The sequence below is a fragment of the Crocuta crocuta genome, unplaced genomic scaffold (genome assembly GCF_008692635.1).
Source record: "Crocuta crocuta isolate KB4526 unplaced genomic scaffold, BGI_CrCroc_1.0 scaffold132, whole genome shotgun sequence".
Taxonomy (NCBI): domain Eukaryota; kingdom Metazoa; phylum Chordata; class Mammalia; order Carnivora; family Hyaenidae; genus Crocuta; species Crocuta crocuta.
Genome location: NW_027528611.1, coordinates 3,910,122 through 3,934,602, shown reverse-complemented (window position 1 = coordinate 3,934,602; position 24,481 = coordinate 3,910,122). Strand labels below are relative to the sequence as shown.

Sequence of the window (24,481 nt, the reverse complement as noted above, 5' to 3'; positions counted from 1 at the left end):
CCATTTGCCATGATGCCAACTATGTTTTTTTCATGCTATCTGACCATCATGTAACCTTCCTCCCCATCTCCTGGCCAAGGTCACAAGCTTATCTCACAGAAGTACATGGGACAGGTTCAAATTTGTTTGCCAACTGCCTAGAACATGGTCCCTACCTGACTCTCAGGTTCCCAGGCCAGTCCACAAAAATTTACCTAATCCATAAGATGCCAGAAGGAGCGCCTGGAGCATCCAAGAACTATACTCAACAACCACAGGAGACATGTAAGGGAAGATGCATTTCCTCTTTCATCTAAATCCAGGATGCTAGGGGCCCAGCTGGGACTGAGAAGGAGAACCCCAACTCAACCCTTTCTTCACAGGAGGAAAGGCGCCTGTGATGCTGTGCCTTCTCCCTGTGCTGTTCCTCTACCTGTGCTCTGGACCTGCCACACAGTAAATGCCCAAATGGTGCCTACTGGCTGGTTGAGACTAACTTGGCTGGCTCTTCCTATGCACTGGGGATAGCAAAGCGCTCCACAGATGCTCAGTACCTGGTGGCCCTTGGGTACTGTTTCCTCATCTTTTTGAACACTGAGCCAGGAAGGGCAGCAGATCGAATTATAACCCTGGGACTAATTTCCCAAATGCAATGAGCCTCAGTGTCTCTGTTTTCCCATCTGCAAAAGGAAGACCCAGAGATCAGAAAGTGCACATCAGTGGGGGAAAGCTGGTACACAGGGTGCCTGAAGGTACAATAAAACTCACCGACACACGTGAAAATAGTATTTTTTTTTTGGTGTGTGTGTTAATTTAATCATACAAATATTCATTTATACAGTAAGGAAAAGCCTCCCCATCTTCGTCTCCTCCCAGGCACCACGAGGCCCGACCACACACACCCACCAGCGTGCTTGCTCCACACCACTGTCCAGGTGGAGAGGCAGCCACTGCTGCTCCAGCACTCACCCAAGGAAATGAAGGAAAGGCAAGGCAGGGCGGGGTGGGAAATCAGCCTGCACTTCTGAGCCCGGGCGACCCCACCGTCCTCTCTTGCTGGGGCTCCAAATGAATTTGGGGATCCCATCCTGGCCACCCTCAAGTCACACTAGCTGTTTTGGTGAGGTTCTATGATGAGCTTAAGGTTACAGCCAATCCTAACTGGGGGAGAGAAGGCTGTTTCTTGTAGAAAAATACCCCAAATTCAACTGTCCCCATGGCAAAAAGGAAAAAAAAAAAAAAAAGCATGCACGCGTACACACATCCACACACACCTCACTCCATGCACACAATAGGTTCTTCCAGGCCTGAGCCCTTCTGCCTCCCTCGCTGGGCCCAGGCACCTAAGGATGCTGTCTGCCTCATCTCATGGGGGCCAGACATCGGTGGTCCTGCCTAGGAGGCAGCCTGCCTTTTGCAGAAGAGGCCCAGAGGAGCAGAGCCTACTGGGGCTGAGAGGGGCACCCCTACCACCACTCTAGGCAGGGGGGAAGAGGGGAACTCTAGGCACTGCTCAGAACCCAAACCAGCGAGAGGGAGCAGAATGAATGGGACTCCCTCAACCCTACTCCATGGCTTGTGCTTGCTTTGGCCCTCTGTAAGAAGTCCCCTTTCCAAGGGTGTGTACAGCAACGGTTTGTTCTTGGGAGGGAAGTCAACGTGCTGGGGAAAGTCACGTTGGCTGCAAGCAAGAGAAGGAACAGGATGCCTCTGCAGGGCCAGACCCACTCAATGGTGACATATGAAAACCCCTGCTGAATAAAGGCAGGTACCTCCTCCTGGGAAATGGGGAGGGGGCACCTGGCGCAGGGCAGATGAGAAAGCCAGGAAGCCAGGCGATGTAAGACCTCCACGATCCTGCCCGGAGCAGCTGGAGGTGTGCTGTTTTGAGGGTTATCAAACCAGCAAAATGACTGGGCACGTGTGGGCTCCAGGGTGGCAGTGTCCCAGGAGGTTGGCACCAACAGTAGTGGCGATCTAGGCCTAACAGGCCCCTCAGACAAAAAGGTATCGTGAGCCCCTGGCTTGGGCCAGTGATGGCCTGAGCACCCATCAGGGACCCCGACACCCCTCCGCCCCCCGCTCTGCTCAGGAATGGAGCACTCACATGCACTACAAATGGGTGCTCCAGGGTGAGCCCTATCAGTCTAGCCCCAGACCCAGAGGCACGGCCCTTCTCAGTGGGCAGGCTCCACCTTCCCCAGCGCTTCTCCCATGGACCAAAGTTTATCCTGCCTTTTATTTTTTGGGAGGTGGGGAGGTGAAGGGGGAAATTTCATACAAGCTTTTCTCCCACAATCAAGCTTTAAAAAACAACAGTCTCAGAAGAGGATGAGGAGGAACAAACACCACACATTTTTGGAACTGAGACACCCCGACAGAGACAGACGGGCAGGCAGACCCTCACCCACACCCAGGCTATATGACCCCTTGCAGCCACTCATCACCTGGTCTCCCTGCTTGTCTCACACCCCCTGTGTGGGTGGGGGGTGGTAATATGCAGGTGACCCTACAATCACACCCTAGATCCATATCCCCGGCTATCAAACCAACCAAGACTCAAAGGAAGGAGGGGGTGAGAAGAAAAGAGAAGAGGAGGGACTTTGCATATTCTTGTATCTTTGGCAGACAGCTGTTCTAGCCTGGTTCAAGCTTCCCACGGAGAGATCCACATCTCAACCTGCTTGGAATCCATAGGATGCTGGTGGGGCCACGTGCCCATGTGGGCAGCCGGCCAATTAGCCTCTGCTCTGGCTGGGCTGCCCCTTATCCACCTCCTCCCAGTAACCAAGCCCCCAGCTCAGGGAGGGGTGCTCTCGTTTCACCAAAATGTGGTCTCTCAAGTCAAACGGTCAGTAACTGTGGCCCGTCCCCCATGGCCAATTCCCCACTTGGGGCTGTATTTTCATACCTTGTAACAGCTCAGCCTCCACTAACAGGCTATGAAAATACCACAAAGGACAATGGGAGGGAAACACAGGGAAGGGAGCTGTGTGACAACAGAAGCCTGGACACCCTTCCACCCGCCTGCTGCACACTTGCTGGTGAGTGGCACCAACACCCAGTGTGTGTGTGCACGTGGCACACACATGTACGCAGCACAGAGGCACTGTTCCCAGAGTGAATGGGGAGCCACTGTGTATGAAGAACCCAAAAGAGCATTAAGTGTGATGGCAGTCCTCTCTGCCAAGAGAAACCTGGAAGAAAAGCAATTTGAACTGTTAAGTGTGTGCAGAAGGACACCTTTCGGGCCCGAAAACTCCCATGTCACCAGAGAGCTGTCCTCAAGGCTTACTCTGCTGGCCATGCAGGGAGGTTTGGGCTTCAGAGAGGTTCTGATGGTAACAAGCCACAGGGGTTGACGAATACAAATGTTAAAGGTGTAAGTCAACAGAAGATTAAAGAGAAAAGAAGAAAAGGGTGAGAATTCATTGGCTGATGCCATTAAAAACAAATGGGGTCAGAAGCTTCTGGAGTCATGTGGCCCAGGAGATGTCCTCCTGTAGCACTGACCCGGAGAGCCCCCACACATGCCACACCAGCTTTGAACCTGAATCGCTTCCAGAGCAAGCAGCTAATCTATAAAGGGCACATTATCCCTTATCTAAAAACAAAAGTGGGGCAAGAGGGCAAAAAATTAACATGTGCTCAAAACTACAACCTGTCTGTAGGCAAAATAATTTTTGTTTAAAAAGATGGCTTTTTTCCCCCCATTTAAAAATTTTTTCCTTCCCGAGTAACCTAATGACTTGTTAGACTTGACGCCTATTAAACAAAACCCAAGGTGGCTGCATGGATTTCTTCTTAGTAGCCTCAACACCATTCCCGCGGTTCAGCACTCACACATGCGCACTGAGTTTACTCAAAACTAGTCTGTTCTGCTTCTTCCTCTTCTTCCAGGATGGGGGGGTCGAGCCAGGGGTCCATGCGATGTGGTCTGCAATCCAGAGGAACCCCGTGCCCTCCCCCCCACCCAAAGTCAGGCCTTCTGTCTTTTGTTAACTTTTCTTCTTGACGACACCCGTTTAAGACTGGCCGAAGGGGTAAGGCCCGTGGAGCCCCTGGAAGAGAGTGAACATAGTCAGTGATGGTAAACAAAGCAGGTACCATTTGACAATCAAACCAAGTGAAAGAATCTCTGGTTCCCAGTGAGCCAAAAGCAGAGCCCAAGGCACAAAGCCCATGGGGTGTCCTCGCCAGGCAAAATCTCAAGAGGCCAAACATCAGCGTTCCAAGGTGCTAAGTGTTCTCACTCCAGCACAGCATCCAAAGAGACGGGAGGCCATGGGGACAATCTTCATCATCTTTCAGCTTCTAGATCAATCAGTGCCATTGTTCCTCCACCCAGCTCACAAAGCCTTCTCCCGTTTGGACAACAATGTCTCAACCTTTCTGCTAAAGATCCCTGTACACCATTTTCAGCACCTTAACTGCAGATGTAGGCTCCTTCTGGCTCGTGACCCTTATACCGACAACAATACTGTAGCATAAACACCAAGTGTCTACTGGGCACCTAGAAAATAGGCATGGTACAGGACCTTTGCATACACTGTCTCTAAGTCTCACCCCGAAAGCCAGGTTAAGTATAGGTGTGCTCATAACTCATGCCCACTGGACTGCAGAGACTAAAAGACCTGTTTGAAGCCACAGGGGTAGTAAAAGGCAGANGAGCAGGGGAGGATCAGAGAGAGGGGGAGATACAGAATCTGAAGCAGGCTCCAGGCGCTGAACTAGCTGTCAGCACAGAGCCCGACGTGGGGCTCGAACCCGCTAACCATGAGATCATGACCTGAGCCACCCAGGCGCCCTCCGAGTTTCTAACCCAGGTCCGATTTCTATTCTCCCCACGTTGCCTCTCCCCTTGCCACATGATAAGGCTTCTTCTCAATTCCCAAAGGTATTTTCTGTTTTCTGTGCTGCTTGACTGGGTGGAAAAGGCTTCAGTCTCATTTTCCCCTCATGTTAAGAATGAGACACCAAGATGTGCCAATACCAAAGCAACTGCATAAACTTGCTGGAGGATGACCTGTGCCTCCCTCCACCTTCCCACCCTCCTCCCAGAGCATGCTCCCTGGGAAGACCAGTCAATGCCAAGACTGAGAAGGGCAAAAGTTAACTGGTGACCAGCCTCACTAGGGTCCTCCTCCCCAAAGTGGCCTAGAAGCAACAGGGCCATTGGACCAAAGGGACCAAATGGGTATCACGAGCAGGTGCCTCAGCCATAACCATGACAAATGACCAGAAGGTATTTCCTAATGCTTGACAACCAGTTAAAAATCCTGAATCTAGGCACAATCTGAGGCGAGAAGGCATAAAAATGACAAATACCACATTTTCTATTAGCCTGATGGGATGCGGGCAGTCAGAATTTGATTCTTTTTTTAAATGACATTTTTAAAAACATTTTTAAACATTTATTTTGAGAGAGAGAGAGAGACATAGCGAGCATGAGCAGGGCAGAGGCAGAGAGGGAGGGAGAGACAAAGAATCCCAAGCAGGCTCCATACCATCAGTGTAGAGCCTGAGGCAGGGCTTGAACTCAGGAAACATGAGATCATGACCCGAGCGGAAATCAGGAGTTGGATGGCTTAACTGACTGCTCCACCCAGGCGCCCCCTGCCTCCCATGACACATTTCTTTATGGAGGGAAAACAGTGCTCTGTTGCAGGGTTGCCAGTTACTAGAATCCTTTTCAGTGTGACTTTGTTTTGTTTGCTTCCACGTCTCAGCCAACAGGTTCTCAGTAAGCACTTGGTGACTTAATAACTAAAAGAGGACAGGGGTGCCTGGGTGGCTCAGTTGGTTAAGCATCTGACTTCGGCTCAGGTCATCATCTCAAGGTTCGTGGGTTTGAGCCCCGTGTCGGGCTCTGTGCTGACAGCCAGCTCAGAGCCTGGAGCCTGTTTCAGATTCTGTATCTCCCTCTCTCTCTGACCCTGCTCACGCTCTCTCTCTCTCTCTCTCTGAAATAGATAAAACATTAAAACAAAACAAAGAGGACAGGTATTTCCCAGACTACTGCCTGGGGTGTCTGTCGGACACCCCAAAGTCACAGGAGTATTGGCTCTTCCAAAACCTGGTTCTAAAACAGCTGCTTAGGCCTCGGGACACATGTGTCTGGGTCATGCCATCTGTCTGGTCACAGCCTCCCAGGTCCTAGGAGGGGCTGGGCTCTCTGGAGGTGGTTAGGCTAGAGATGTAAGACCCTCTCTGTTTCTACTGCAGTGGGAATAGGTCGTGCAGGACTGAGAGAGGGGGATCTGGGTTCTTCTCCCAGCTTTGCACCAGCTCACCAACTAACCTTGGTTAAGGTCCCTTCCCCTCACAGGACCTCAGGTTCCTCTCTAAATCTCCCCAGGACTTAAAAGTTCTAGGAGTCAACATAGTGCCTGACTCAGGAGGCTGAAAAACAGGACTCCACGGAAGAATGGAAAGAATGCCCTTTAGTCATGCTTAGGCCAGAGGTCAAAGCTGCCAAGAACAGGGAACATGAGATTAAAGTTTCTATGGTGATCTCAGTGGAAGGTACTGAAATTGCTTTTGCTTTTTCCCCTCCTCCACACAAAGCCTCAGAAGACCAGAAGTATGTGTCTAGCCGCTTGGCGGCTGGCATCACTGAACCAAAAATCCCGATGAGGATGGGGCGCCTGGGTGGCTTAGTCGCTTAAGCGTCCGACTTTCGCTTAGGTCATGATCTCGCGGTTCGTGGGTTCGAGCCCCGCGTCGGGCTCTGTGCTGACTGCCAGCTCAGAGCCTGGAGCCTGTTTCAGTCTGTGACTCCCTCTCTCTCTGACCCTCCCCTGCTCATGCGCGCTCTCTCTCTCTCTCCTAGGGAAAAAAAAAATCCCGATGAGGTGATTTGGAGGTGGGCAGGCCAACATGACCGAGCACCAACTCCAGGCCAGGTGCTGCTGTGCCACTAGAACATATTCTCTGTAAGTCTCACAAAGATCCAAGACAAGCCAGACTCAGAGAGGTAACCGAATCAAGGACACAGAACTGGTTAGAGCAGTGGTGTTTAAAATAGCCACATGTTGGGGTGCTTGGGTGGCTCAGTTGGTTAAGCATCAACTTCAGCTCGGGACATGATCTCGCAAACTGTGAGATCTGGGCCTGCGCTGGGCTCTGTGCTGACAGCTGGAAGCCTGGAGCCTGCTGAGTCTCCCTCTATCTGTCCCTCCCCGACTCGTGTTCTGTCGGTCTCTGTCTCTCTCAAAAATAAACATTTTTTGTTTTTTAAAAAAGGTGTTTAAAATGGCCACATGTCTGCCAGCCCTTAGGCGAACCACACCTCCAGCAGGCAAGCCGAGGCTGTAACCATCTCAGGGGCCATGGTACCACCTGACTGACAAGGGTGGGCTGGGGGAGCGAAGGGTTCTCAGACTCTACAGGGCGTGGTCGGAGGTCACACACACCAGAGGTAGAAAGTACGGAAGCTTAAAACAAGCTGTGCTCAGTACTTCCCAACATTTATTCATCTGGAACAACCCAAAGAAAGCAATAAAGGCCCAGGTCCCCACAAGATGTAGAACTAATACAATGCTCACACATCTCTGTGCAGAAAAAATGCACAGAGAAAAGAAAACCTGAAAAACGAACAGCATTTCTTGTCTACGAAGTATTTTTTCCTAAATGTAACTGTCTTCCAGACCAAAGCTCCACACACTTCACATGGGCCTTTCTAAAGCAAGTACTAGTCTTGAGACTTGTGTGGAGTGCGTTAGGGAAGGGAGTTCGTGCCTTTGCCAAGGAGATGCAGCACATTCCCATTTTACAGGTAAATAAATGGGTCCTGTGTAACTGGCAGAGAGGAAAAAAGACATAATGGGCAACTTCAGAGTTCTAACAGAGTGTCCTGGCCCTCGAACATCTGGTGTGGCATGTAACTAGCTTAGATCATGGACCTGTTGACCCTCTACTTAGTAGCTGAGCTTCCATGGCCTTTTTGGGGAAAAAAAAATGCTATCCAATTCCCTTTCACCCAAAGAATGGCATATTGGAAGCTGTTGGATGTTTTAATTGGTGCAGAAAGGTGGCCTGAGGAACAAACCCTATTCTCACCTGCCCCACACCCTGCCAAATGAACTACCATCACTTCAAGGAAGGGAGAGGAAGCCAATTCTATTTCAAAACCACTCTATCATCTAGACTCCCCACATGCAGGATTATAGGTGTCACAAATGGATCACAGAACACAGGCAATGCAACACCAGTTGTGGAGGAAAAGCCTGGCAGAGATGCCAAGAACAGCTTGTCCAGGGCACCCGATGGCAGGAGGCCAAGCAGGAAGTGCCTTTCCTAACAGTGGGATGGAGGTATATTCGAAACGGGAGGCCCATCCACATTTCAGGTTGCACTGGAGTTCCAAGACCCAGTGTAACAGGTTCTGGTGGCTAATGTCTCCTACCCCAGCCTACAAGCAGGGTTTGGCAACAGAGATAATATTCATTCTCCTCTGGGGCCTAGCAACTCTTCAAATTCTATCCATTGGAAAAGCAAATGCCAAATATTTTAACTAACCTGGCATCAATGAACACCTCTCCTAGAAGAGTTGTGCCTCTACTAATAAGGAAAACAGGGATAGATGCATCAGATGGCAATTACCACAGAGCCCTGAATTAAAAGGACTCAAGTGAAGTGAGGCCATTGGCATGATTACAAAGCTCAGGAATCTGATGCAGAAGGCTACCCTTCTCTCTCACCACACAGGGACTAGCAGCAAGGCTGGATTTATCCATGCTAACAGAGGCTATGAACAATTAAATCCTGAAAAGTAGTCCTGCATCCGACTCCAGGTCTAAAGGCCAGCTCCCCAGGGCCCATCTAACTTGCAGTTTTCAAGGCTTTCAAAGGCTATGTCTACTGGGGGACAAGAAGGTGGTCCCGGCAAAGGAGAGATGGCCTTTAGGTCCATAAGGACTGAGGCGTTGCCTGTGTGCGTCAGACTTCCCTAAGCTTTTCACCAAATAGCTGCAGTAGCTCTGAGGCCTGGGACCTAAGTTCTACTTGGCTACAGGGCAGGCGAGCCCTCTCAAAGCACAGAAGTGCCATCCCCCTCCAGCTGTGACAGAGTGGCCTCTCTGCTGGTGTCTGGGAGAAGACCTCGGTCTTAAGCCGGATCATCACAGTAGCTGGGCTAGGTCCGGAACTCTAGTTCCACTATGGAAAAACTACAGAGAGCCCTAATTTGGCTAATTTTCTAACATATTTTGAAACATTTTCAAAAGACAACATTTACAGACATGAAACATAAGCTCAGTCCCATTCACCACAATCTCCTAAACAGACAATTAAGATCCAGTACTTGTGATCCTGTTCTCAAGCAAACCTTAAATTACTCTCTCTCTCTCTCTCTCTCTCTCTCTGATTTGTTTTTCACAATAGTTTACTGTGGCCCCTGTGGAAAAGCAAAGTCACTCCCAGCCAGTGATCTGGTTATCACTGATCCTATGTGCACTGAACTTGTGTACCTGCAAAAGTTCTCCTACAATTAGAGAGAAATCAAATTAACTTTTCCAAAAAAGAGTACTAAAAACTGTCACTGAGGGAAAACATTAACTGTGTATCAGCACCAGTAAGACCAAGGTACTACTGGTTCTGTTTCAGCTAGAATATTTTTTTAAAAGTTTCTTCATCAATTTTCAACAGTAGGAAGTACAGGGATATCAGGAGAGCAAGATGCCCTTGAAGAGGGTGGAAACCGTTTCTGCCAATTCTTTATGCCTTAACGTATGGTGAAACTCAAGTATCCGTACAACAAATGAGTGGATGAACAGTGAACCACTCTGCACTGGCGAGTCATCTGGTTTTTAACACTCCGGCAGGGGAATAAAGGGAGCTGAAATGTCTAATGAAACAAGGATGCCTTATAAGGGCTGTCTAGGTTACACTTTTGCTGTTTGAAAGCTAGCTGTTTAGATAAAGCACCACAACATGGAGACTTTCACATGCCTGTCTTTATTTTGTTTTTGTTTTTTTTAATTTGTGATTTAAATAAATAAAAAGGTTCACACAGGTTAATAAAAAGACAGGACGTGTGCTGCAGGGCTGTGAAATAACATGCTGTCCCGGTGTATACTGACGGCAGCATCAGGTAACACCGAGAGGGCCCTCCTCCTCCTCCTCAATTCCCGGGCCAATTCTGGTCAGTGCTGCGTCCACCTAGTGCTCCTCTTGTATCACTAAGTACACTGAATGCAAACACAGAAGAATACAGGGTTTAGTACTAAGTTCTGTCCTGATCCTGTATTGCAAACATGGTGTGCTGAGGTCCTGCAAACAGGGCTGGCTTGGCTGGAAAGGGCCAGAGACAGAGGAAGCCCTGACTAAACATGTTCGTCTCTTCATTAATTAGAAATAAAATAAAGCTGGGGTGCATCCGGCTCTTGATTTCAGCTTGGGTCATGATCTTAGGATTGTGAGATTGAGCCCCACGTTGGGCTCTGCTAAACATGGAGCCTGCTTGGGATTTTCTCTCCCCCTCTCTCTCTCAAATAAGTAAATAAATAATAAACATTAAAAGAAATAGTCTCTATTGGAGTAATGGGCGGGGCAATGAGGACTGTCTCAAGAGTATTCAAGCCAGGACCCTTCCCTCAATGGCTGGCTGCCAATGGCTCGAGGAGGCTCCCTAGTGGTATAGGAGGGCCAAGTCAGCATGACAGGGACTTCTGCAGATGGTTTAACACCGGTGTTCAAGCCTCTTTTGTGTGACAGTCCTCAAAATGTCCAAGGTACATTTTATGGACTGGCTGAGCACGAGTAGGAGAATCAGCCAAAGAAAAGCAAATAAACCAGGGCATGGCTCAGTCAGTTAAGTGTCCAACTCTTGATTTCAGCTCAGGTCACGATCCTCATGATCATGTGACTGAGCCTCAAGTTGGGCTCCATCTCAGCGTGGAGCCTGCTTGGGATTCTCTCTCTCCCTCTCCCTCTGCCCCTCCCTGCTTGTACACTTTGTCTCTCAAATAAACAAACTTTAAAAAGAAAAGAAACCTATTTTTATGCATGAGGGCTGATCATGGGGCAGGCTCAGTTCATAGTCTTCTCGCTGTGCCAAAACTGCTCCAAAGCTTGACTCAGTTGTAACTGTAATGGATTTTTTTTTTTTTAAAAGCCCTGTAAAACCATTTTTATACTTACCTCTGTGGACAGTTTTTCTGCTGCTCTTAACGGACTTCTGTACCCATGCTGGGACGTCCTCATCTGTCCATCCATCCTCCCCCCTACCCACCCATCCAATCCTTCATCATGCAGCCTTCATTCTTCCTCCCTTTACCATCCATCTTCCCACCCTCCTTCCATTCTTCCTCCCATCCATCCAAAGCTTCCCATGGCCAACGGCAACTCCCAGAGCCTTCACCTACCCCATGGCGAATGAAGAAAATCACCATAAAGAATAAAACTCAAACATAATTGTGAATGACAACATGTTATTTAAAGTTCTACAGGAGATGAAGGATGCTGGCTGGGTCTGACCTCCCCTTTCAGTAAAGACTTCAGAACAAGTTATTGGAATGTGGAATTCTAGCTCCCAAATCCCATGTAACAGCAAGTGTGCTAGGTGATAAGCTGGCAGACAGAGCTCTCTCACGGCCACCTCCTAGGGTAGAGGAGATTCCTAAAAAGGAAGAAAGAACTGATAAGGGCCTCACTGGGGAGGATGCCCAAAAGGAGAGAAGCTTTTCCAAGTTCCCAGCCCTGTCACCACTGGGGCTGGCTGCTCTGTTGGGGTCCTGCTGAAGCACTGGGTGAGGCTGTTGGTCCTATTTCCTCTCAGAAGTTCCATCCAAACTCCTGTAGCCTGGTGTCAATTACCCTTTCCTTACAAGCTACTGTATTCTCCCGTCTCTCTTACAATTAATTCGTAGCATCACCCCCTGTCCCCCAGTGTCTGACCGCTTGAGGAAAGAGAATAAATGGTCTCTCCTTGGCCTCATTCAGCTATATTTGCTTTCATCTTTTCATAACAGAGTATTGCTGTTACTCTGCTTCCTTTCACATTAAACATTGACTCTCCTTTGCTTGGCTTTCAAAGGTCTTCCTCCAAAATTCGCCCCACCCTCTTTAAGCACACCTCACTCCACAGCCAGGCTGGCCAGTGTCCCATGAACACACCCTGCCTGTCTGTGGATGCCTCTGGGCCTTCCTGCATGTGGTTCCTCTTCCCTCCAATTCAGTTTGAGCCTATCATCTACCAAGGTATCACTTTCCTGCTACTCTACACCTCACTGCTTTCTCTTTCCTCCAAATACATTGGTACATTTCCTTAAAAGTCAACTGGAACTCAATACACTCTTTACTGGCCATTCTTTCCTATGAGCTAGTCACATGTATGTCATCAGACAGTAAAGTGTTTGAAGATAAGGATAAGAACCTAGAAGGCCTCACTTATTAACTACATAATATCAAACTATCTCTGTGTAAGGCAAACAGTTTTAACTGGCCATTGGGTAATGAAATCACGGCAAAGAGCCCAAGACCCTCAGGCCTTGAAAGTGAACATCCACAGCTTTGTAAGAGGTCTCGCTTCCAGTTGAGCTCTAAGGAAGCACACATTTTCCCTGAGTCCCCACAGCTCTTCACCTCCAGTCAACACTCATCCTGCTAGGACACAGTCATGGCGGACTTGAGTGAGGACACATCATCCGAAACCTAAGCATCTATACCAGGAGACAGGTTCTCACACTTGTGAATTTCACTTCTCTGTCTGAATCTGTAATTTCACTAGTCCTACTTTGAGAACTTCCATCAGAAATTAAAATGCTAAATTCAGAATATAGGAAAGAAAATGCACCCTTCCAACCAAAAAAAAACCACTCTGGCAATCCTGGGAACACTGGCTCTGTTTCAGCTACAGGACTGCCCCACATCAGACCAGTCTTAAACAATGCTCAGAGCCCCAAAGCAAATAAAATGGAGCTGAACAGCTTTGAAGCTGTTGAGGTACAAAAGGGAGAGTTCTTGGAGATACTTTTTATTCTCAGTTGGATAGTAATGTTACAAATAACAAAAGACATTTTCTAAGGCTCATGGTGTTTGCTTAATTTATTTTTAAAACGCACACATGACCCTTGCCAACGCAAACACCAGCAAGGCTGGGAGGACTTTCCTGGCTCCTCTGGGTTTTCAAAAGAGAGTCATGGTAATATCATTAAACCAGAGTTTCCTGACAATCCCCTTCTGGTACACAATGTACTAAATGGCCAGCCAACAAGGACAGGTTCCTCTGTGCTGCAGTGCTTCCTCCCTGATCACAAATTCTTTTGGAGCTCCTAATGATGAATGAGGAAGTCTCTACAACCTGACACGAAGGGTATAAGCTACCTCCAGAGAGGGGCGCCTGGGTGGCTCAGTTGGTGAAGCATCTGACTTTGGCTCAGGTCATGATCTCACAGTTTGTGGGTTTAAGCCCTACGTCAGGCTCTGTGCTGACAGCTCAGAGCCTGGAACCTGCTTCAGATTCTGTGTCTCCCTCTCTCTCTGCCCCTCCCCTGCTAATGCTCTGACTCCCTCTCTCTCAAAAATAAATAAACATTAAAGAAAAAAAAATACCTTCAGAGAACAACCAACAGACTTTGCTTCTGCCAGCAAACCTCATCACAGTGTGATCTGGAAGAACATTAGACTCAAACTGGGTCCCTGGGTTCCAGCCCATGGCCCACCCCCAAGTTTCTATACAAATGTCAGCAAGTCAATTACAACTTCTTTACTATTTTGCCAAATGAAGAGTATAACTACAGAAGTCACAAGCCTGTTATGAATTAAGAATACATGCAGTAAATGTGCTTTGGTTAACACAAAGTTTGTTTACCTGTTAGATGGACAGTATTAAGTGCAGTTCAGTCTGTGAACCTCCTCTCTATCTATACCAGTGGCTCACAAGTAGGGCAATTTTGTCATCCCTCCATCCAGAGGACGGCTGACAATGTCTGGAGATATTTTTGGTTGTTAAACTTGGGAATGGGGAGGTACTACTGGCATGTACTGGGTAAAGGCCAGGACTGCTGCTAGACAGCCCCTGTTCCCCACCTCAAGACATATCTGGCCTAAAATGTCAATAATCTTAGTACTTCGGCTGAGAAACCGTGCTCTACACTCATCGCTTAGTGGACTGCAGCCAGTCTCAGAGCATTAGAGATATAATCCATATGTCATAATTCCCAAATTTGAATCTCCACCCAGACCTCTCTACTAAGCTCTAGATGCCACTTGGATATACAACAGCCCACCTGACATCTCTGTTTGGATATCTAAAGAAAGTGCCAATGTGCTGAAAATGGAACTCTTGACCTCTCCCCATCTCTACCTCAGTCTTTTCCTTCTCCATTGATGGCAATTCCATCCTTTTAGTGGCTCTGGCCAAAAACACCTTGGTTTTTTACTCTTTACTCCTTTTACTCTTCACATCTTTACTCCATTGTCTCTTATATCCACTTTCCAAACAGGGGTTTTATTTATCATCTCTCTGCTCAAAACCCTTTAACGGTTTCCTTCGTCCCTCAGAGTGAAAAGCCCAAAGCTTTACAGAGGGGCCCACAAAGCCCTCCATGATCTGGTTTCCATCCTCTGATTTCATCTTTCTCTACTCTTCTTCACTCTGTTCCTTAAACAACCAAAATAAACTTCAACCACAGGGCTTGTACTGGCTGTCCCTTTGCCTAAAGTATTCTTTCTCTAGATAGCTTTTGAAGAAATAAAATCTGCCTTTAAAGGGAATAAGATAGCCCCTAAGTATGTTCTAGGTCTAAAATACTAAACATGTTCAAAGGGAGGTTTTAAATTCATTTGAGAAAAGTAAAACTTCAGACTGTCTCTTTTGACCATAATAAAGGTCTATAGACGGGTTTTGTGACTTCAAGAGGTATAGATGCTGCTGTTACAAGAGTGACTTAATGCAAATACCAATGTCAACAAAAATCTAAACCCACATAACTATGGAGGTTCTCGGGAATCTTTTCCCTTGGGAGGCTAGAGAGAAAGGCTGGTTTCTGTAGTTTATGATGGGAGGCGGTTTAATAGTAGAGAAGTCACATAGTATCAGTCAATAATTGGCTTGATCCTCATGTGAAAGGCAGCAACATGTTATAGAAAGCACCCTCTCCCAAACCCACAGCTGTTAGCTCAGCTAACAATATGTGCTTGAACACAATATGTGATCGGGAGTCAATGTAGTACACTGTTAAAGCAGGCTCGGGAGTAAATAACAATTGTTTTTCTTCATATCCTAGTTTTACCATTTCCTAGCTGCATGACCTAGGGCAAATCATGGAACCCGTGCACCTCAAGTCTCAGCAACTATAAAGGAAGGAAAAAAGTGGTGCCTGCACTGTGGTACTGCTGTGTGCACCAAAGGAAATACTGCACGTCAAATGCTGAGCCTGCTGCCTCTGAGGAACACACAGTGGGGGGACGGGAAGTGACTGGGGGTTTGCAGTAAGCTTTGTAGAACTACGCGGCTCCTTAAACTATGTACACACTAATAATATTCACAATAAAAATTAAATTTAAAAAGTTCTTGGCACAGTGCCTGGTACATAACAAGTATTCAATAAATGGTAGCTTCATAGATCTAATTACTGCATTCTGATCAGCCTCTGGCTGGCTGTCGTGGGCCTTTGCTACCTGTCCCTTGCCAGAGGAAAACACAAGCTGGAAAAAAATACCAAGTGACACAAGTTTTCCTTCTAGCTTTGCTTTGAACCATCTTTAAACCTTTCATGAAAGGGTCTGTGTCTGAGAACGGAAACTCAAGTTTCATGGCAGTGAGAGGGTTACACTGCTATCACCTTGCACCAATTAGCACAGCTGTGGACACCACCTACTTGCCTTCCGGTCAAATTTGGTGCCCTCTGAACTGGGCAAATGTTGAATCCAATTCCGTTATGTCACCCCAAACCCATCCCTTATTATTATGTGAAACTCACTGGCTACTTCAAATAGATAATAAGATCCGTTAGCCATTATATCCTCAGGCCCACAGAGCAAAAGATTTGCCTTTTCCAAACCTTCCCTGGGAATGTCTACTATGATTTCTGAACTCTCCCTTAAACAGAGAGAAGATAATTCCTCTGTGCCTTGGTCAACACAGAAAGCAGCAGGTTAGGAGAGAGTGGACTTCTGATGCAATAAAAGCAGATTGACTCCTGCTCTAGCTCCAGATCCAAAACGGACTAAAGGGTGGCTGTCAGAGACACAGGAAGGGAAGCAGGTGGATGTGGGCAGGCAGGGCAGATGGCACTCGGCAGTGGCTGACGCTGGAGGAGTACAATGAACCTCCCCACAAAGATAATAACCAGTTTCTCCTTCTGAACCAGCATTTGGCGGAAGTAATAACAGTGGCTCAGACTGTAATCCAGTTTAAAGGAGGAGTATATGACATATACCAGTTCCAAACATTTTTTTAAAGTAAGAATAAACACAAAATAAAAGCTATGGGCCATGTAACAAAATAAATGAATTGGGATTATTTTCAGCTCCCCCAGTGTAAATTATTACTCTTTTTTGTGGGGGAGGGAAGGAAGTGAAGCATTTGGCCTTCCTCAAGAACAGCAGCCCCTTGGTTTTTGACAGCCGCACTCTCCTTGCCATCTGTCCTGAATCAGATTGTTTGGCTGGTCTTTTTTCCCTCTGTAAGGCCTTCTTAGAAAACATTTAGACATCGAATAAAAATTATTGGCAAATAAGAAAAAGAAGCATCTAATTTTAACAGGACTTATCTTCTTCCACACCTCTGTAAGTTTTTTTTTTTTTTTTTTTTTAACTATTCTCACACTGTCCAAACAGAAGCTATCCTCGTCTCCAGAGATGAGCCAAAGAGCTAGAATTCATGGTGAGACTAGCCTGGAGTCTAAAGAGTGAGCACCTATCCTCTGTCCTCTGAGGCTCCTGAGCTAATCACATAGAAGGGCTCATTAAAATAGCTCCTACACTTCACCAATACTTGATCTGACTGTTCACATGGGACAGGTCAACCACAACTGAGCTGACAATGAGGCCAGCCAATTTCTAACAAAAGCAAGGAGTCAGATTTATGAATCTTTGGAGCAGGTCAGCATATACTTACTTTCCTGACTCCCTCTGACAGCTCTCACACAGGGAGGGGCCAGGGCCTCTGGGTTGTGGGATGGAGCTAGAGCAGGCATTCCCACCCAGAGTTTCCCCTGGGACATGGAGCACTAAGTACAGAGAGCTTATGGCTATTCAAGTGCAGCTGGGGAAGGGCTCCAGAGGTGTCCAGTTCCTGGCACTGACATCCGTGCCATTATGTTGACATATCCACACAGCCCTCGTGGAGCAGGTGCATGAAGCAATCTTTTCATCTCATCCTACCAACCTTAGCAAGTTAAACTGTAACTTTGGAAGCAGCAGGAAATTATATCTACCTACTATAACCATGGTCATGGGCTTCTAAGAGCATCATGTTGTTTCTCAGCCTTAACGGTAGGTAGGGAATTTCTTTAGAGTAAGTCAAAAATCTATTGCCAACTCTGATCCTGGACACCAGGGCATGAGGTACTCCTCCTACCCATCCAATAAAGATGGCACCCTGGAGTGAACTGAAAACACATGCCCCAACTCTAGAGCCCCAAGGGTCCCTTTCATCCTTTCCACTCATTTATAAATAAAAGGGTGCTAATTATCATAAATACCACAAGGTTTATGTACCCCAAGAGTTATAAAAATAGTTCTTATTTTTATCAACCAGGGAAAAAAGTCACTACTTTAAAGATTCAACAAACAAGGGCACTCTTCAAACACGCAATCTTCAGTTTACATTAGAGCGACTCATCTTATTTCAACTCTGCTTTCTTTTCACTCCTTGATGATACTGATCATCAATTCAGTAAATGCTTTCACTCAACACAGCCTCCAGCCCAAGAGGAGGATCCAGGGAGAGCCCAGGTTCACCTACTAATAATAAGTTTTGGTAATGTGGCAACTTGGATTTGAATCCCAGCTCTGCCTCTCAATAGCTATGTAATACTAGGCAGGTGACTAAGTCCCTTTGAGGTTTTGTTTTCTTGTCAAAAAATGAGATGATACACATAAAGTACTTGGCAACACATCTGGCACATAGGAACAGCTAAAAAAATAACTCTGGTATATACCTGATCTCATCACTGTGTCAAGTATACCCTTCAAGTACACTCTTGAGCATACTTGAGCATGCCTGCCTTTAAAAATAAATAAATCTAGGGATGTCTTGGTGGCTCAGTTGGTTAAGTGAATTCAGCTCAGGTCATGATCTCACGGTTCATGAGTCTGAGCCCCACGCTGAGCTCTGTGCTGAAAGCTCAGAGCCTGGAGCCTGCTTTGGACTCTTGTGTCTCCCTCTCTCTCCGTCCCTCTTCTACTCGTGCATGCGTGCACTCTCTCTCTCTCTCAAAAATAAAAACATTAAAAGAATTTTTTAAAATTTAATAATAAATAAGTAAATCTATATTCTCAAGCCAAACATGAATGTTTAGAATTATGAATAATCTGTGCTTTAAGATATCCATCTAAGTATAGTCCCAAATCTTTTCCAAGTCATTTGTTATTATTTCATCCACTGCTCCTTAAATGAAAGCAATGCAAACAATGGAACCCTTCTCTTGCTGTCCATCATCCACATCTCCTGACCACACGTCTCTTACCTATTGTGCCCTCAGCACTCAGACTGTTCCTCCACTGTCCTTCCTGTCTGTCCTTCCAAATCTATCCTCTGAAAAGCCTTTTCCATCAACCCATCTCTTCTTCTTCTCTGCCCTAACTTGAATCCACAGGCCATACACACAAATTACAACACACGTTTTGACTGCTGTTCTCATTCCATACTTCATCCTGACTAAATTGTTCTCTAACTGCTGTGTTCATGTTTCACCTCCCCTACTGTACCGTAAGCTACTAGTTGGTAGGGGTCACTTCATTTATTCAAGTCTCCTACTGAACAATGTACACTGATCTAAACTGTACACGGATGTGTTAATAAATACTTACTGATGACTGTCTATATCCTACCCTGTTCCTAAGAGGCCTTAAAAGGTGGAGCTGACTCAGCTCTAGCCAGAAATGCTTTTAGAGAACTTGCTAGATGTTCACCTAAGTGCATTCTGAGTAAGATTCTGCTTAAATTAAGAAACAAGGGAGGAGGCTCCAATTTCTCTTTGGGACCTAAGTGCCATATTCTCAATGTATTATAGCCTATAGTCTCCTTGAATATCATCTCCAATGAGAACCTTTCTCTGAGATTCTTGCAAATACTACTTCTAAATGATCCTACAGAGTTCATGACAAAAATAAAAAATAAAAAATTAGGTAACATACCATGAATTCATCAACCTCAGGAAATCTCAATAGCCTCAACTAGCTNATTCAGGCTCTCCCGAGCTCCCACCCCGCAGGCCAGGGCAATTATCTATCACAGATTGATCAAAAGGCATCAGTCCCTACAGGATCTCCGTACAGGAGCTGCAAACAACCAACAGGTTCACAGCTTAGGAAGAGAAGTGCAGTGCCCTGGCCAAGAACACCAGCCCCTCTCCTAGTACCACAGGGACTACGAGCCAGGCAGCTCACCGTTGGGGGAGGGGCTTCCATTATACAAAGTACTGGAACAACTGGTTCTGCCTCCTCATCTTCCTATTAAACTCAACTGCAAGGTTCAGTTCTAACAGGCTGTGCTTACCCTAGGGCTTGGCTCACTTACCCGCCTCGAACAGTCATATTCTAGATGAATAAATTTGAGGAAGAAAAATCTGAAGAAATAGAAGCTTGGAGGGAAACCTTTTATTACAGTGTTTTGACATGAAGTCTTTCCTCAAATACAGGCAATTTACTGTCTTGCCAATTAACTTCTTTTATATCCTGTACAACTACCATGATGTCACAGAATCTTTTAGAACAACCATCCAAACACCCAAAAAAATCAATCCTTTGGTACATCACTACTGAATGAAGTCTCTTACTAAACTGAGTGGGGAAAAAGGATTCATGTCACTAGGTTTCTTTTCTTAATTTGCCTCTTGATCTTGACCATACATAAAGCATTAGTCAGAAAAATACCATTCTTTCAACGGACAAGCAATCTGACCCTCAAATAAACATGAATTTTATTTTTAAAAATTTGAGGGTAAATGCCAACATGAAGCAAGGGCAGACTTACAGTTATATGACCATATAGGTGGGATGCTGGGCCTACTACCCAGCATTATTAATCAGAGAAGAATGCAAAGGAATGCTCACAGGCCCTGCCATACCAAACACCGACAACAGTGAGCTCTCAGCATCAGGGCTTTATTCAGCCAACCAAAACCAACAACCAAGAACCATCATCACCGTAGCAGAGTATGGAAGACGTGGCTTAATCAGCTAGCACGGAGAGAAACAGACCAAAGAATCAAACACCCAGAGAAGTGTCTCAGAACAATCAGAATCTTTAACATCATGGTGAATGCAAGAATTAATTCTCTCACTGCCCCACATATAAAAAGTCAAAATATCACTTGGACCACTCTTGGTTGTAAGTGAGGAGGCAGATGGGCCATAAGAGATTGAAAATACATCGATAAGATGACATACAAACAAGGTAAATGAAAAGAAAGCCCAACAACAATATTTAGGATAAATAATTGAGTTTGTCTTTTTTCCTTGGAAAAACAAAAGCCCCACTCCAAACAAACAAAACAAAAAGCCCCCCTAAACCCAAAAGCAGCAAAGCAGGAGTAAATTCCAAAGGTATGTTGTTGTTCTAGGCTTAGCATACATTTATACTGGAAGGACGGCTGGTGATATTTTGACTTTCTTTCTTTCTTTTTTTTTTTTTTTAATGCTAAAGGTAAAAAAAAATTGTGTTCTTTCAACACCCAAACCAGAGCAGAGAGACAGTAGTAAATTATAAATGTGGATAAAATAACATCCACAGGACATGAAGATGGGGGGGGAGGGGAGAAGGGGTAGGTTTTTGTATTCTTGCTGTTGGCAGGAAAGCTAAGCAGTCTTAAAGAACATTCTAGGCTTCTAGGTTTGCCATGAAGGGGTATCACAATCCCAAGGCCCACCACCTACCCCTTCTCCTCTTCTCCGAGGGCACCTACCTTACTGTAAGTCACTACTGATAAGTTGTTTGCGTGACTGCTGGGGGACAGATTTACAGAGTTCTGTGAGAGTCTATTCTCATCTTGCTCGGTTTGGTCAGGAGCAGGAGCCCATGTGTTTTTGCTGATCGAGTCGAACCCGGAACCCCCAGGGTCTTTTAAGTTGTTTTCATCTGATTGTCGGTTCTTTTGGGGAGAGGCAAACGGGTTGAAGTTTCCTTCTACCTTGCGATGCGGCTGTGTGTTGAACTCCGTTTCAAAAGATGACAGCTGCTGCGTTACTCCTAAAAGTCCACCCACCTCCACACTGAGAATCACCCAGATGACATCTGAAACAAAAAGGCAACTCACGTCAATGACAAGCATACCCTTAAGGCCCAAGCAGGTGCCACCAAAAACCCCAAACACCACCCAAACCATAGGAAGAAATATTCTTCTTTGTGCTAATTTTAAAAGCTTGCTGACGAAGTAGCCTGGTGCATTTGCACTGCGTGATTTTCTACATTTTTGGTAATGTCAAGTTCAAACTCCCGTACACATTCAGTAGAGGTCTATTTTAAGGCCCATGAAACTAGATGTAAAAAGTTTACCAGCAGATTCTGATGCACAGCCACATCTGGAAATCACTGCTCCAGAGAACAATGATCTGTAGGTAGAAACCCAAAGCTACTTTCCCAGAATTGTACGCTCTTTGTTATTGTTGCTTTATTTTCAATGTCTGTAACTTAGAAAACTTAGGGCAGGCATAATTCTTGAGCCCAAAAAAGCTTATAATTACTATAATAAGCAACCTATCAACTGTCCCCTCCCTCTAGCAATTTAGCGTGACTACTCATTGTCTAAACTAGGACAACTGAGAGTAAAGGGGGTAAGCTATTAACAATGACACTGGGACACAAGTGTAAACCACCACTAACCCTGGCTATTAAGACAAATATCACCTAGGATGTTTCTTCCCCTAACAATCTATGTGATCAAAGGATCCAAAAATGTGGTATGTCCCAGACTTTCTAAAATAATCCAATTTAACACCAACTTTGCCTTTGTCATAGAGGGAAACCCCACCATCTACAGTGAAATCATAAGAGATTTGTTTTAGAAGATGCACCACAGGACTTTTGGTCATAATTCAGTTATTCCTCAACTGCCAAAACTAAGGGTTCAAACAGAAGAATAAAGAAAGAGGTTGTCTCCTTTGATGTTTGGCACCTCAATTTAGAGATCAATTTAGAGATCATCAACTTTCCTGCTGGAAGGCTTTTTATAAAGCAAGCTGCAGATAGGCCAAGAAGCTTTTAAGTGGGAACCCAGATGAAACAAAGAAAAGTTGTCCAAGGCTCTGAAATAATTGCTGAATGATTGATAAGAAAAGGCTAATAAAATTCATTAGTTACCTAAACAGATACACAGATAATATTAAGCCTAGGGGGAAATACACTAAAAAGTATAGTGAAGGAAACTGAGAAAAACCCTCTTGGGCTGTGCTTATTCTCAATTTTCAATTTGGGTTCTGTATCTGAGGAAGGCTCTATTAAAAACTTGGTTGCCAGAAAACAACTAGGAGCCAGAACCCTAGTAAGTGGGGATGCAGTGACACCTGCTGTTCACTTCTGGAACTAGCAATTCTTTGTGGCCACCAGCTGTGCTAGCATGACGAAGGGGAATCCATTCCAGACACACTTCTCATTAACGCAAAGATGAATCCTCACGTAAACTAGTACCATAACAGTTCAACCTGTTAATTAACACTGTAAGCCAGGATATGCAGCATGCCACTTCACTCAGAACTCTGGGACAGTGCCAGACAGTGGGTCAGAGGACTTTCAAAACTCAAAGTCAATCTCATAAACCAACATGATGTAGGCCTTAAAGAACAATTCAATGGCAGGCACTTGAAGGAGATTCATTCCATGCTTTCCTATCCTAGCTTTCTAACCAAAGGCAACATTTCTTCACTCTACTGTTTGTTTTCCCCAAAAAGATATGCCCTGTCCCACAGCGTATTAATTCTTACTTGTTCTCTTTCACCTGTTTTCCAAAATCCTTTTGTAAGTACATGATACGTTTCATATCTACAGGTCATGTGCTTCCTTCACTCTGCTTATGAGGAAAGACAGTCTTCTGAAGACTGTTATCAGTATATGAGACTGATGACATTTTTTCCCTAGGCTTTAAGAACTAAAGCTTCTTTCACATAACTCATAGAGCCATATCACACATAAGTCACTGCACTCTCTTTACTTTGGCCATTCTTTTGTACTGTTCACAGATTTTACAAAGTAGCTGTAAAGAGAAGGTCATTTAAGAAACCACTGGTTTATAAACACCAACAATGAACACTCCAGTTCTGATACTCCAACATTATTACCATGATGGATCATTACGAACAGCAAAATACTCCTTCTACGTGGTTCAATTTCATACTCTGGTTTCTCTTCAGATCGTATAAATCTTTCGCTTTTTACATGGTTCAGTCTCAGCCATGTAGGTAATACTGCTAGCTTTCACGTTTCAGAATGTGTTCATCCCACACATGGTGTATATGTTAAACAAGTAAAAAGAGTGACAGAAATGGACCCAATAAGCTTGTTTCAGAGAGGTTGACCATTTCCAGTTCTTGACACATGCCCTAATTACTGAGATAAGTGCCAGCCCATGTATTTTATTACTTGGATGATAAAATCATAGCTGTAAAGAACCTTAGGGGTCATCTAATGGAATGGCTGTACTTTCTTGATAAAGGATCTGAGGTCTGGAGGTAGAAGTGATCGGTTCAAGATCAAACTTCAAGTTAAAAGCCAACTTACATGGTGACTGAGAACGCTCAACTCTAAGAAAGTTTGTACAGCTCATATTTATTTTTCTTCAACAGGAACTTGGGAACCCAAGAATCCAGGGAACTAAAATTATAGTTGTCACTTCCATTTCCCAGGCCAAAGTATCTTTATCCACAAACATAAATGATCTTTGGGACCAGTAATAAGAATGGGCCAACAGGATGCCCTAGAAAAGTAGCCAATAAAGTAGAACCAAGTGCCAAGCCTACACATTCAGGGCTTAGTAAGCAAATGGAGAAACTGATTTTAGAATGTCTTGCCTTAAGGTGGTTTTCAAAAAGCTCCTGAGCCAGGACTTTGGAGCTAGATGGTACTGTAAATAGCGTTTCATTCAACCTGTCCCTTTTATATGTGAAACCTTTAGTAAGTATATAACTTTAATAATAAGTATAAACTTCCTTTTGTAGAAACGTATGATAAATTATTTTAAAGAGAGAACATGAACTTTTTATTTCTTATTAGACTATCAGAAATGCAGAGTACAAGGGAAATATTTTACTTGAAGCCTGACTCCATAATCTTAATGAACCATCCTGACACACAAAGTCATCTCAGAATATGGTAGGAATGTTAAAAACATTGCATATA

At 45.3% G+C, this 24,481-nt stretch overlaps 1 protein-coding gene across 1 annotated transcript in view; it reads right to left on the bottom strand.

Annotated features, from left to right (window-relative positions):
- Window positions 1-762: 762 nt before the first annotated feature.
- ILRUN (inflammation and lipid regulator with UBA-like and NBR1-like domains) overlaps window positions 763-24,481 on the bottom strand; it is a 96,605-nt gene continuing 72,886 nt past the window's right edge. The window contains exons 4-5 of the mRNA XM_077754740.1: window positions 21,057-21,385; window positions 763-4,040 (exon numbers count right to left, since the gene is read on the bottom strand). Coding sequence (XP_077610866.1) covers window positions 4,005-4,040; window positions 21,057-21,385 — 365 coding nt within the window. The 3' untranslated portion in view covers window positions 763-4,004. The remainder of the gene's footprint in view (window positions 4,041-21,056; window positions 21,386-24,481) is intronic.